The sequence below is a fragment of the Aethalodelphis obliquidens genome, unplaced genomic scaffold (assembly GCF_003676395.1).
Source record: "Aethalodelphis obliquidens isolate GAN/ISIS:26980383/991018 unplaced genomic scaffold, ASM367639v1 scaffold32, whole genome shotgun sequence".
Taxonomy (NCBI): domain Eukaryota; kingdom Metazoa; phylum Chordata; class Mammalia; order Artiodactyla; family Delphinidae; genus Aethalodelphis; species Aethalodelphis obliquidens.
The window spans coordinates 2,912,446-2,926,761 of NW_020837976.1; the positions used below are offsets into that span (position 1 = coordinate 2,912,446).

The 14,316-nt window shown below is 51.7% G+C and overlaps 1 protein-coding gene across 1 annotated transcript in view; it reads left to right on the forward strand.

The window, feature by feature from the left end:
* The window catches only part of CABLES1 (Cdk5 and Abl enzyme substrate 1), a 105,767-nt gene extending 99,364 nt beyond the window's left edge, over window positions 1-6,403 (forward strand). Inside the window, exons 8-10 of the mRNA XM_027127597.1 lie at window positions 1,371-1,477; window positions 2,767-2,974; window positions 5,007-6,403. Of these exons, the coding sequence (XP_026983398.1) occupies window positions 1,371-1,477; window positions 2,767-2,974; window positions 5,007-5,147 (456 nt within the window). The 3' untranslated portion in view covers window positions 5,148-6,403. The remainder of the gene's footprint in view (window positions 1-1,370; window positions 1,478-2,766; window positions 2,975-5,006) is intronic.
* Window positions 6,404-14,316: the final 7,913 nt, after the last annotated feature.

Sequence of the window (14,316 nt, forward strand, 5' to 3'; positions counted from 1 at the left end):
AGGGAGATCAGGGTACGCAGAGAGAGCTCGAAGGAGCCGGTCTTTCAGGATGAATGGAATTGGGAAGGGCAAGGGGAGGAGGAGGAACTCAGGATTCATGGGACTGTTAATAATAGCCAACATTACATACCTACAGTGGAATATTACCCAGCCTTAGAAAGGGAGGGAATTCTAAAACATGCTACAACATGGATAAACATTGAGGACATTATGCGTGGTGAAATAAGCCAGACACAGAAGGACAAATACTGTGTGATTCCACTTCTATGAGGAGTAGTCAAATTCAGAGAGACAGAAAATAGAATGGTGGTTTTCAGGAGGAGCTGGGGGGAGAGAATGGGGAGTTAGCGTTTAATCGGGACAGAGTTTCAGATTTGCAAGATGACAACAGTTCTAGAGGTGGATGGTGGTAATGGTTGTACGATATGGTGAATGTACTTAATGCCACTGAACTGCACACTTAAAAACAGTAAAAATGGACTTCCCTGGTGGCGCAGTGGTTTAAGAATCTGCCTGCCAATGCAGGGGACACGGGGTAGAGCCCTGGTCCAGGAAGATCCCACATGCCGTGGAGCAACTAAGCCCGTGCGCCACAACTCCTGAGCCTGTGCTCTAGAGCCCGCGAGCCACAACTGCTGAAGCCCACATGCTTACAGCCTGCGCTCTGCAACAAGAGAAGCCACCGATGAGAAGCCCACGCAACGCAACGAAGAGTAGTCCCGGTTCGCCACAACAAGAGAAAGCTTGCGCGCAGCAACAAAGACCCAACACAGCCAAAAATAAATTAATTAATTAACTATTTTTTTAAAAAGGTAAAAATGGTCAATTTTATGTCATGGGTATTTTCCCACAATTAAAAAAATAAAAAACCAGTAGCCAACATTTATTGAGCACTTGCTGTATACCAAGCACCGCACAGAGCACTTCTGACGTAGTTCTCCAAATAGCCGTATGAGGTAGGCGCCGTTGCTGTTTGCATTTTACAGATGTGGAATCTGAAGTTTGGGGTCATTAAATAAATACACCTCTCACAGCCAGATGACTTACGATGGTCGTGAGGATTGTACCCAGATCTGCAAGGGTCCAGATATCACACTCTGTGAACAACAGGCTGAAACACGGGCACTAAGAGGCACAGACTCCTGACGATTTCTAAGTGTTGCCCTGCTGATGGACGGGGTTTGGCTTCCATCCACCTGCAGAGGCCCTGCCCGTCAGGCTCCTGCCTCCAGCAGAGCCCTTGAGGTGGCCCTCATCTGAGTTCCCTGTTGCTGGTGGTGCAGGGTGTTAGAAGTTGGCTCTAACTTGCACGTGATTACTCCCATGACCAGTATTTTAAGGAGTGAGCTGTGTCGCCCCATCTGTTTCAGACCACGGTGATCGACTACGTGAAGCCCTCGGATCTCAAGAAGGACATGAATGAGACCTTCAAGGAGAAGTTTCCTCACATTAAGTTAACACTCAGCAAAATAAGGAGGTATGTGGGGATGAACACCCACCTGAACTTTCCCCCAGGCCCCTCTCCCAGCACGCACTGAGCTCGTGCTTTGTACGGGGGGTCTTCTGTTGTTCTGGGGAAGTGAAACATGGTCACATTCAGCTAAAAGAGGCTCGTCCGGTGCTGGCTGACCGGTGCCCACATGTGAGTGAGCCAAGGCAGGCAGGACAGAGGCAGAGCCCTTGACACAAGCTGACAAGGATCTGGAGTGCGGTTCCTTATGAAAGAATCATTTCATACTATCTGTGGCTTACAGTTCAGTAAGATTTATGTTATGGAAAACTGAGAATAGGAAACATTCAGTTCCCTGCGTTCTCAAATGCAGGCAAAACAGAACAGAATTGGTATCAGAGGGTTTGAGATAACTCTTTACCCACAACCGTCTGCCCAGAGGTGACAGCCAAGCCCTATATGTAAGCAGTCAGCAAAACGGCCAAAGCAAAGTCAGGCCCAAATTTCCCCTGCAGCCGATTGGATCGACCTTGTGGTGACCCACATCTTCCGGCCCAGTAATCGAGAGGACTGGCCCTGCTGGGCTGGAGAGAAGCTGACTTGTGTTGTGTCTGTGTGCCAGGACAGCAAGATTTCAGGGCGTGTGTGTGTGTGTGTGTGTGTGTGTGTGTGTGTGTAGTAATGGAGGCTAGGCTATACACATAGTGTTGGAACACGTGCCAGCATTCATACATTTATGTATGAATGTAATTCATACATAAATGTAATTTAGGATTATGCCCAATCCTGATTTGATTCTCGCACGTTCCTAGCCAAAGAGGTGAGAAAAATTAAGTATTCGTATTTTGTCTGTTGGTTGGGCAGCTTTCCTAAGTAGGCTGGTCGCTGCACTCTTAGTCTAACCCCTCTTCGGCCATAGTTAGTGGCCATAAGCGATCTTCGGCAGAGCTGATGCCAAGTACCTAATTTATCCGAGTGACTGTCTCTCTGGAATGACCTTAGTTTCCCTCTGTCACTGTGGGCAGCTCTACTTCTAGTTTCCGGACCCTCACCTATCCACTTGGGCTCAACATGGTCCCATCTGGACGTGGTCTGTACAGCTTGACCAACAGAGAAGGGCTTGAAGTCCCAGCGACTTAAGTCTGTTGGCCACGTATAACGTAACTTTCTCACTCATAGGGATTTAATCCCATTCCACGTCGCCCTTCTGGAAATGAAACAGAAAATGCTTTCAAGACAGGGCAGTCTTTTTCTTTAGGGTCACTCGAAACTCCAAGTTCTGATAAGACTCTTCCCTCCCTCCCGTCTTTTTCTAGCCTGAAGCGAGAGATGCGGAAGCTTGCCCAGGAGGACTGTGGCCTCGAGGAGCCCACGGTGGCCATGGCATTTGTCTACTTTGAGAAGCTCGCCCTCAAGGGAAAGCTAAACAAACACAACCGGAAGCTTTGTGCCGGGGCGTGCGTGCTCTTAGCAGCCAAAATTGGAAGCGACCTCAAAAAACATGAAGTCAAGCATTTAATTGACGTAAGTGGGCTGAATTCTGATTGGCTGGTGGGGGGGGCGGGGCATGCGCTCCAGGCCAGCGCTGGTCTCAGAAGAGCCTGGTTGGTGACCCAGCCCGGGAGACTTCCGAGCCTTAGTACCAGCTAAGGGACCAGGGCTGTGAGGTTGGCCCTTCCACGGCAGATGTCAGACCCCACGTCTCGGGCTGTCTTAGAACAGAGGGATAGGCCACCTTGATGAGACTGAAGATCCCCAGTATTGGGTCTGGCCATAAAATACACTTTTAGGCACCATGAGGGTGAGCTTATTCTCCAAGCCGCAGAAGCCACTGTAATAGCCAGGGGTCTTGCGGGTGGTGTGACCTGCAGAACATCCGTCAGACACACCTTGGCTTCCTGTGGCCTCGGCTGCTTTGGGGAAGGGCGTGGGCCTGGCGGAGTGGCATCTCCTTCCTTTTAAAATAGAGCCCCTTGGGGTTCCCTGGTTGTCCAGTGGTTAAGACTCTATGCTCCCAATGCAGGGGGCGCAAGTTCAATCCCTGGTCAGGGAACCAGATCACACATGCCGCAACTAAAGACCCAGTGTAGCCAAATAAATAAATAATTTTAAAAAATAAAAATTAAAGTAGAGCCCCTTAAGGCAAGGAAACACTGATCTTCTTGGACAGATACAAGAATGCCTGTTTTTAAAATTCAGTGTATTCTGGGAATTCCCTGGCAGTCCAGTGGTTAGGACTCCGCACTTTCACTGCCAAGGGCCTGGGCTCAATCCCTGGTCAGAGAACTAAGATCCCACAAGCTGCGCGGCGCAGACAAAAAAAAAAAAAAATCAGTGTATTCATAGAAAACTTGAGATACAATAAAGCCAACAGATCAGGAGATTCCTCAGAATTTCCTACCTTTTTAAGGCTGAATAATGTTCCACTGCATGTATACACCACATTTCGTTTATCCATTCATCCATCCATGGAAGAAATGGTACAGAATCGTCTAATTTGTGTAGTAAACACTTTTAGGACCATGATTTGGATACCAAATCTGAGCTGAGAATCAATAGGTTTACGTAGATAATAATAATAATGAACTAATGAATCTTTACAAGTGTGCTGTTACACACATTTCATAGTTGAGAAATATATCATCCAGCAATGCTGATAGTACCAATGCAGGATATAAGAGTAACGATCGGACAGGCCGTTTGCAGTAGCAATTAACTGAACGCGAGATCCCAGCCCAGTTATAATCTGAAAGTAGTCGCCGACTACTCTGCTGTTGAGATTTTTTGTGTTTTTAATTAAGCCAAAAGCTAAGTTTAAGCCAAAGCAGAATGTACTCTAGCAAAGATGAGGCCCTTCCTACCCACGCTCACCCTGATTGTTCTCCATTCCTACTCCGGCAGCAGCTGGACCAAGAGGCAGTGCAGGAGGGGAGCCCCTGGGCGTGGGCTCAGCCCAGTCAGATCCACACAGGCCGTGTAATGCTCTGAAAGTGAGGCAGCCTCGCCAGGACTTGGTCCTCGAGCATAAAATGCAAGGACCAAACTACACATGACCAGCTCCCCCAATCCTAAACCTTCCACGTGGATATTGTTGTTATAGGTGATTTGCTATGGTTTTAGTCTTACCTCTAAGCCTGAATAACCTAGTTGTAACAGGTACAGTTTGGGTCTCAGCTGAGTCTGACTCTCAGCATTTCAATTTGCTGCCCATGTCACCTTAGACAAATTCTTAACCTCTTGACCCCATTTACCCATCTGTAAAATGGAGATAAATGTAACACTGATCGTGTAAGATTATCAAGATTCATGAAGTCAGGGGATGTATCTCAGGCTCCCGGCAGACTGTGGGTCCTCAGGGAGGTAGGAGTCCTTTTCCATCAGGACTGAGAGCTGGAAACACAGCTGATGCCTCCGTTTCTTCCTCCACAGTCTTGCCCATAACGGGTTTCTCTGTAAACACTCTCTGGCTGATGGATACAGAGGTTACACGTGGAGAAAACCTAGGATTTTTATTTCAAAGCTAAAAGGCTTTTGGTTTCCTTTATTTCTGTTGCAGAAGCTGGAAGAGAAGTTCCGGCTGAATAGACGAGAACTGATTGCCTTTGAGTTCCCGGTGTTGGTGGCCTTGGAATTTGCCCTTCATCTGCCGGAGCACGAAGTCATGCCCCACTACAGACGCCTGGTCCAGAGCTCCTAGCACAGGCCTCCTAGGAGGGCCGGGACCACTTCCCCTGAGCTCACTGGGGCAGCGCGTACTACTGGAAATACAAAAATAGAACTCAACACAGCAAACTTTTCTCCACTCGACATGTTTTTGTGTAGAAGCAGTACCAGAAACTTTTCAGGGAGTCTTCCATCTGGCCAGCCGAGATGGGCTGTGAACCATTTACTGCTCAACCAGGAAGGGGAGACCCGAGCAGAAGATGGCTCTCCCAGCTCCCCACTCACCAGATTTCCTAGCTGGCCTCACCCAGACTTCCTCGCGACCACACGCAGACCTGGCAGGCGTGGTCCAGGGCCTTCTCTCCAGCCCTGTTCCAACTCGGAGTGCAAAGTTCTAGAGCAGATTGGGGAAGAGAATTTGCAGAAGTTGGGAGAGAGCTTCTAAAAGATACCCTCAGTGTGTCAAAAGAGCGTGCCAATCTATTTTTGTATCCGCTGTTGGAAGTGTACTTTCCTCTGGAGCGTGTGGCTGAGTGTGAGTGTGTTTGAGAGATGTCACATCAGGCCTCCACCCGCAGAGCCAGCCCCACCCTCTGCAGAACAGACCTCAGCCTGGGGTCAGGAGCCAGGCTGACCCTCGGCAATTATTTCTACCTAATCTCTGGATAACAGTCACTCTGTCCGTACCAGGTGGACAGCTTCTGCCCTTAGAAAATGACATTGTTTCTGTTACTGCTCCTACCACCCATGGGACAAAGACAAGCTCTCACTCGGATGGGCTGCGTGGAAAGGTGTGGCATGTGACGTTCTATACCTTTCCGCCATCACGTCCTGCGTGTACACGAACCTTCACACTTTCCCTGCTGTGGAGATGGCGGGGTCGGGATCCGTGTGTGTATTCCTGTGCTCTATGTTAGAGTGCATCACAGGCACATTTATTGTGCTACCTATGTATCTACCTGTCTATATAAAGTGTTTTATAAAATCCAGATTAGGGGTAAGACGCATGATGGGTGTTTTGAGGTTTCTGACAGTTGGGACAAACCGTATCTTGACTGAGGCTGAGTCAATCGAAGAGGCAACAGCTCTTAGCATCACCGTGTCCCCAGGGCTGTCAGTGCAGAGTTTTCGTTGCTACTTGTACCGATTCACGGGGACGACCTGCATGGAGACACCCCATCGCTCTGTGCCCTCGTAGCTGCAGGAGAGAGGCGCCCATTGTGGTTCACCGGACGGAAGGAAGCCTGTGGCCCTGTAAAGAGAGAATTAAAAGATTTTATTGTTTCTATATCCACGTATGTGTATGTGTAGACGTGTGACGTCTCACCAATCACCCTCGCCCTGCATTACAGTTCCTCTGCCACCATCCCCGCCTCGGTTTGACACACAGATTCGGAGCTTTGCAATCACCCCAGAGAAGGAGCGACGGGGTACCGGGCTTTAGTCAGCAGAGCTTGAAAGAATCTGACAGTCACAGGTTGGAGGAATTCAAGGAGTGGCCAGGGGGAGAGCAAACAGGACCCAGAGTAACAGAGTTTAGTCATAAATATTTTGCAAACAAATTTCCTTAGCTGGATTCAGTTGTGAGATGATTTTGTTGAGGGGTATGATGAACGCGATCTCTTGGGCTTGATAGATTAACTACTATTTCTGGGACACCTACTGTTTATGAGGCAAATTGGGAAAGAAACAGGAAGTGTTCAGAATGTCTCCATCACCTGAATATAACCCGCCCTTGACCTTCCTCTGCTGGTGTCTGTCACCTGCTTCTCCCTGATGAGCCCTCTGGTTCCCAGCCCACTCAGCTCCCCGGTGAGGGCCTGGTGGGTGGAAAGCCTCTCAGAGATGCGAGGCCACTGGCATCTAGAAATTGTAGCTCCCCGCCACCCATCTGCCTTGAGTCTCCCGCCAAGCTCAGGGGATATCCTATAGGTGACACGGGCCACCGGCCCAGATGTGCAGAGGGCAACACCCTGCATCCTGCCTGTGTCTTAAAACCAGGCTCAGGTTCTTGGGTTTGGGGCAGTTTGGTTTGGGGCATTTATGAGGTGGACTTAAGAAGTTGTGGGTCCATTTTGTTAAGACAATTTAAACATCTGTTTTGACCTGTGGGTTTGTTAAGTGGGGAGTTTATGGGTTTTAATTCAGTTGGGAAGGAGGCTGAGAATGAAAGATTCTGTCCAGAGCTCTCCTTTACCTTGTCCATCACATGAGCTTTCCGAAGGAAAAGGGGAATGAGGCGGCGGCCAGGGCTCCAAGGTCACTGCCGGCGCCTCCTGGAATGTGGTGACTGCCAGTCACTTCCCAGACTTGGGCTTTGGCAAGGAGTCGTGGAGGCAGCCTATGCCTGTGTGGAGAGAAGGCGGCCGCTCAGCAGACTGTTCTAGAAGACCCCGAGGCTCTGCCCTTCCACCGTCCACCACAGCGGCAGGCTTGGACCCCTTGCAAGCCCTGCTCCCTCTTGGGCTGCCTGAAGGCTCTGCAGTTCTCAAGGCCAAGGGTCTGGGGAAGCCCACGCTCCTCGGGATGGCAGGAGCCGCCCCACCTGACTTGGTTTCCCCAGACTGGCCTGGCGGACCGGGGGTGTCTCTCCTCTGGTGCCCTGACTGTGAGGTCAGGTTAGAGATGGAAAGCAAGGAGCAGCCGGCCTGGTGGCAGCTGCCCTGTCCCCAAGCAGTGGGCCCGCTGTGCGCCCTGCCCGGGCAGGATCAGTCCCCATCCCCCAAAGGCCTGGAGGCCTCAGGCCAGTGACAGTAGAGGTCACTCCTTTCCCTTCTTTCCCCCCAATCAAACCTGCATTAAAGCAGGAAATCCACACCAAAGGCAAAGCTGTTTGTTTTCCTTGGTTTTTTTCTCCTGACCCAAACTTCCTCTATTCTTTTGGCGGCCCACCCAGCACACCCATTCTGGGCCTCCCCGTACTCCGCACAGACCACTGCGCGCCACGGGCCCCTCCGTTCCCGCAGCAGCACACAGGTCTGTTCATCGCCCTACCACTGAACTCTTTCTTAGACGTTTCCAGTTCCGTGCAGAACGGCCGGCCTTCTTGCCTCCGTTGCAATCTGCCTGTGCCGAGGAGGGGTAGACTGGAACAAAGCAATGTGAGCCAGGTAGTTTTGTTACCTGTTCATTGTTTTCTCTGTGTGGGGCGGAGCGTCCCAGGGCTCCCCTGCCCCAGGGACAGCCTGAGTTCATCTCCTAGGAGCTGTCAGGACGGTTTGGTTAAGCACATTGCTGGCCAGGTCCCAGCAGGGCCAGGTAGAGTGTTGAGGACCGGACGAGGGAGGAAACATCAAGGCTATATATTTGGAGTCGCATATTGTAAGCACCAACTTGAAAGCGTCTTCCAGGAGTGCAAGTGCAAGGCAGAACAAGGCAAAAAGCTATAAAAGAAGAAAATAATAATTCAAGAGCATGGTCCTCTCACTGTCAAGGCAGGGAGTGCTCGCTCTGACAGCCCCCATTGCACAAAGGGCCATGCAGACTTCTAAAGAGATATTCCAGAAAGTCTTCAAACACTGAGCTGGCTGAACCCTGAAGACACACCTGGCAAGGATGGTACTTACCCGTGTACCGTCTCCCGCTACCATCTTGCTACTCAAAGTGTGGTCTGAGGACCAGCAGAGTTGGCATCCCCTGGGGTCTAGTTACAAATGCAGAATCTGCATCTCAACAAGATTCTGTGGACATTTGTATGCATTAAAATCTGAGAGGTATTATTCCTCCAATACGCATAGGAAATAAATTTTCTGTCTGAAAAAAGATACTACTCATGTATAAAGTTGTCTAAAACAGGAACTGTAGATTTTCTTTTTAATCTAGTGGGAAGAGTGGCATTGTTTTACTTTTTTTACAAATCTCTGTAATGTCTTTTTTTTAAATTTTATTTATTTATTTATTTTTGGCTGCGTTGGGTCTTCATTGCTGCGCACGGGCTTTCTCTAGTTGCAGTGAGTGGGCGGCTACTCTTCATGTGGTGCACGGGCTTCTCACTGTGGCGGCTTCTCTTGTCGCGGCGCAAGGGCCCTAGGCATGCGGGCTTCAGTAGTCGTGGCTCGCAGGCTCAGTAGTTGTGGCGCACGGGCTTAGCTGCTCCGCGGCACGTGGGATCTTCCCGAAGCAGGGCTCGAACCTGTGTCCCCTGCATTGGCAGGCGGATTCTTAACCACTGTGACACCAGGGAAGTCCTGTAGATGGTTTTTAACACCAAAAAGAACAGTGCCAGTCTCTCACTGAAAGGTAGTTTTGACAGTTGTTTACCTAACTGCCTCATCTAACATTTTTGTGGATGCACATGGCCAGAAAGATTTAAATTGGATAAAGGTACAGTTAACCGATAGGAGGTCCCAGCGCAGAGCTGGCTTATAGTGATCGCTTCATCTGGTGTTGACTAAGGTCACTGCCTGGATGAGGCCTGTATCTCAGCTTCTCGGGTCCATGCCCAGGTGGAGAGTTGCGACAGTGGAGGGTCAGAGCCGTGGTGGGTGCTGGAGCATTAGCCCCCTCTACCAGAGCTGGAGAGCTGTACAGTCATGACCTTGGGACATCATGATGAACAGATCTCCAGTTTGATTCCAGACTGACCTTCATTGAGGTCCACGTAGCATTTTATAAAATGTGTCTTACCCTGTGTTCTGTGGGTGACGGCAAGGACTCCATGGGTCTCCCCTGAGATGCTTCAAGAGGTTGGAGAGAGACCACTGGAAGTGGAAGGCACCCTCTCCAGGTGCCGTGATACTGTTCTCCAGAAGGAGCCCCAACAGTGGGGATGCTCCAGGGGCAGGACAGACTCCCCGGATGGACCTGGAATGGATGAGCCCAAGGCAACAGGGTTGGAAACCGCCACTCAGGAATCAGCCTGGCACACAGGTGACAAGGTGGGCAAGTTAGAGCAATTGTTTGGTCCAGTGAGTGAAGATCAAGAAGACAGGAGGAAATCAAGGAGACTCCTTACTGGGGCACCTGGACAGATTGGTGAGAAGCCAGAGACAGAAATCCATCGCCCTATCCCTCAGCGCCCAGCACAGTGCCTAGCACATGGAATTTACCAAATATTGCTTGGGTTGAATAAACCATCACAAAACAATCACCACACTGGGCGGGTAGTTCTCTGCAGCTCTCAGTTCTCTCCTCGGGTCCCACTCAGGTTCCACCCCACAGACCACACTACCCAGGTCCCCTTGCCCTCCGGCTGCCGAAGAGGTTCTGACAAGGAGAGACACTGAGGGAGAGTGACAGCAGGAGGAAAACCAGGTCCAGGGAGGTGTTCCACAGTCAGCCCCCACCCCACCCAAAGGACCCTGCTCGTCCCCGGGTCTCACCACCGCTTCCTGGTCCCTTAACCTGTCCACGCCTCCATAAATAGTTTCCTCACTGAACTCACTTCACTTGGCACTGCTGGTGCCAAGCCCGCCTGACACAGCCAGCTGGCAGAGTAGAGGACAGGGTGTCCCATCAAGGATGGCCTATCGAGGGCTGCCTATACTTCCAAAGCATCTGGAAAGCAGGAGGACATGGATGGGAAAGCTCAGGAAGATCACATATCGCTTAAAAAAAGGCATTTTGGGCGCTTCCCTGGTGGCCCAGTGGTTGAGAGTCCGCCTGCCGATGCAGGGGACACGGGTTCGTGTCCCGGTCCAGGAAGATCCCACATGCCGCAGAGCGGCTGGGCCCGTGAGCCATGGCCGCTGAGCCTGCGCGTCCGGAGCCTGTGCTCTGTGATGGGAGAGGCCACAACAGTGAGAGGCCCACGTACCGCAAAAAAAAAGGCGTTTTAGCTACAGTGAACCTGACCCCGAACAGCCCTCCTCAGGGCACTGGTGGTATCCAGTCCCCCTCTGCCAACTGGGCTTTCCCTGGGGACCTCGGATTCTTGGTGGTTTTCTAATGAGGGGCTTCTGAACAGGAGCTCATCGTAAATGATGACCAGCAAGAAAATTCGGGGGTCCAGCGGGGAGGCTGATGGCATCTCTGCCGGAACCACTCACTCTATATATTTTTTTACTGGCTTAAGAAAAAGGAAGCAGATCCCCTTTGAGGCGTATCTGGAAGTCCCTGGGGAAAACTACAGACTGTTTTATGAGATTCTAAACCAGGTGCAATTTTTTCCTAAGGCACCTGCCTTCTCCCATGAAACCAATTTTCATTTTTATTTGCAAAATATAAACAAGACACAAGTGGAATAGATTCCTTTCCCCTCTCCTTATGTATTGGAGAGAGGGGAGGAAGCGGTTTTCAAGGGAAGACTGCGGGCAAGAGATTTTTCTGGGAAGAGCATTCAGCCAGAAGCAGGGGGGCCCAGAGCGAGAAGGATGATTTTCAGTAGCAGCCCATGGGGAGCCCAGAGGCAGTGACCTTGGGAGAGGCGGGCACAGAAAGGAAGGAGGGGGCTCCGGGGCCGGCAGACCGGGTGACCTCAAGCCAGCCACTGAAGGGTGCTGGCCTCCTAAGGGGGTCTTAATACCTCCCATCAGAGGGGCTCTGGAGGATCAAGTGAGATGCTACAGTAGACACCTGTAGGTGTTCCATAAATGGACATAATTAGTTTTATAACTGAACTTCACTGAGTTAGCAAAGAATTTAAGTAAAAACTCCTGCTCTATAGAGGAGGCTATTGGAGCACAGCTATGGCATCTAGGACCAGATGGGGAAGGTGCAGTAACTCAGGGTCTAGGCGACCCGGGGTCTCCATGGAGTGCACAGCTGTGCAGCTGTGAGGAGGTGCTGGGTGGCAGGCTGGAATTCAGCCGTAGCTTCACCCACCAAGTTGTGTCCATGGCGCAAGCCTGGAGGCAAGGACACCTTTCTGACTGTTGTGCTCAGAAGATGACGTTCTGCCAGGCAGCTGGAGAAAGGTAGGTCTGCACCTGATCCTTCAGAGGAGCTGGGTGGTAGGAGGGCAGGGAACAGAGGGTAGGGGTAGAGGGAATGCCGGGACCACTACGAGCCCAAGGAGATGAGCCCCGTCCCATGGGGCAGATGGCTGCTGGAGCCTTGTGGTGCAGCTGGGTGATGTGACCCCTCAGAGGACCAGTAGGCCATGTTATCTATGGTCAGGGGTGCAGACGGTGAATGAGCTCCCTAGAGACCCGGAGGAAATGGAACGGCCTCTGTGCAGGGCAAGCAGGGGTGGTCAGGGCTGCCGTGCAGAGAGGCAAGGACCTAACTGCCTGGGCCCCAGCCAGGAAGGGAAGAGGGTGGTGGAGAGGCCAGAGCATGGTGGTTATGGAGGAGTGGTACAGGGTGCAGGGACCCAGCTCTCGAACAATCTTTACCTGGCGGAGGCTGGGCAGGTGGTCACCTCTTGGAAGGGGGTCAGTATAAGGAGTTTGGCGAGGCCTATTAACACCTGGGAGTCCTATTTCACCTTGACTCCCCGATACTCTCCTGGGACCTCTCCCCCTTCCCTCACAAGGTCACTTTCCTGCAGGCTAAACTTGGGGAAAGACAAGGACACCAGGGGCCTGAAGCCAGACACGGGCACAGATGTTTCCAAGGAAGGGCCTTCTGCTCAATGAACCCCCAAAGCAAAGCCGACGTTGCTCTTGGCCTCTGGGTCACTTTCGTCCAGAGTTCCAGGCCACCCACCAACTTGGCCCTAGTCAGACCAGACCAGCCCTGGGCTGCAGAGCTTGGAGTGAGAGGCTGGGAAGGGCTGAGACCGCCTGCCCTGGCCTGTGATGGACCCTAGACTTGAGGAGTTCGGATCTCAGGAGACTCGGAGAGATGACAAGGAAGTGTCCTTCCGCAGCGATCCTCCAAGTGCCCTGATTCCATTTCCTGCTCCCAGCCCGTTTCTTTGGGTCCAGCTGGAAGTCTCCTGATTCCCATGGCATTTCACTCATTTACTCTCCGCCACCCAGCCCAAGGGAGTCGCCGTGGCTCCTTTCGTGTCCCCACGGCTGGGCAGACACTGGTGCCGGCTGCCCCTTGGCGACCCAGCACCTGGGAGAGGTGGCAGATGGGCTCTGGGTGCCTTGCTGCTCCAAATTACCCCCAAGTGCTGCCCCCAGGAGCTCGACGGGGAGACGATGAGGCCCCCGTGGCATCCAGGCTTTGGCATAGTGAGCCCTGCTTCCCAGGGAGCCTGCAGTCGGGTTGCAGGGCTAAGGAATGAGTGGGAGGGGAGGGAATGGCCTGAGCAAGCAGAGAAGGGTTTTTCTGAGAAGCGTAGTCGTGAACGGGAGGAAGGAGCGAGGGCAGAAGCTCGAGGCTGAGAACCAAAACGTTCTACCCACGCTCAGCCTAGGTGAGGGAAGTGAAACCACACCTTACTGCCCACCCAGAGTCTTCTACTATCTTCAGTAGCATTTCTTTACTCTTGGGGGGACTGTGCTCCCAAGCAAATAGTGTTTACCACGCAAACTTCCCCCAAGACAACTCTTCCGTGAAAAGCATCTCCAGTGTGTGTGCCTGAAGATTCTTTGAACCCCTCACCTTGCCGTCTCCACCCATCCTGGACCGTGGTGTTGTGATTGTTACCTGATCCTAACTCCCCACACTGAGATACAGTACTCACTTCAAACCAAAATGCTGACCTTGTCTTCCTGGCTTTGAAATCCAAGCGGTGCTGTCCTCCCCTCCCTGCCAGGGCGGCAGCAATGCCCTCGGCTTTGTCTCATCGGGAGGTGTGTTGGTCATACTCGGCGAGCCAGCTTACGACAGCGAGGTTAAAGAAAGACGTCAAGGTCGACGTTTTGCGTCCTCGTTTTCTTGTTGTTGTGTTGAAAGACTTGAGGGTATTTAAAGCCAGCTGAGAGGGATAAGTTCAAATAACCAAGAGAGGGCAGGTCCTGAGGAGGCAGGAGGGGCTGGAATCAAAATGAGCAGAGGCGAGGGAGTCATGTGAAGTTGGAGAGGAAGGACTCCTCAATTGGGAAAAGCAGGGGAGAGACGTGCCCAGGTGAGCAGGTTTGTCCAGATGAGATCGGGAAGGTGACTGTTCTCCTCTGACAGCTTCCATTTTCCCTTTAAGTGGCGGGGCCCACCCAAATGGGAAGGAGGAGGACAAGGAGGGGATGGGGCTTGAAGAGAGCGAAAACGTTTGGAATAGTTGTAGAGACGGGGAAAGTGAACCAGCCTGAGAAATGATCGTTTCCATAGAGCAGGGAGCCGTTTGAGGTTGGTGCTTTTGAACGTGTAGAGAACGTAATCTGCGCTGTTCTGTGACTTCCTGGAGGAACGAATGAATGCACGAGGGCTTC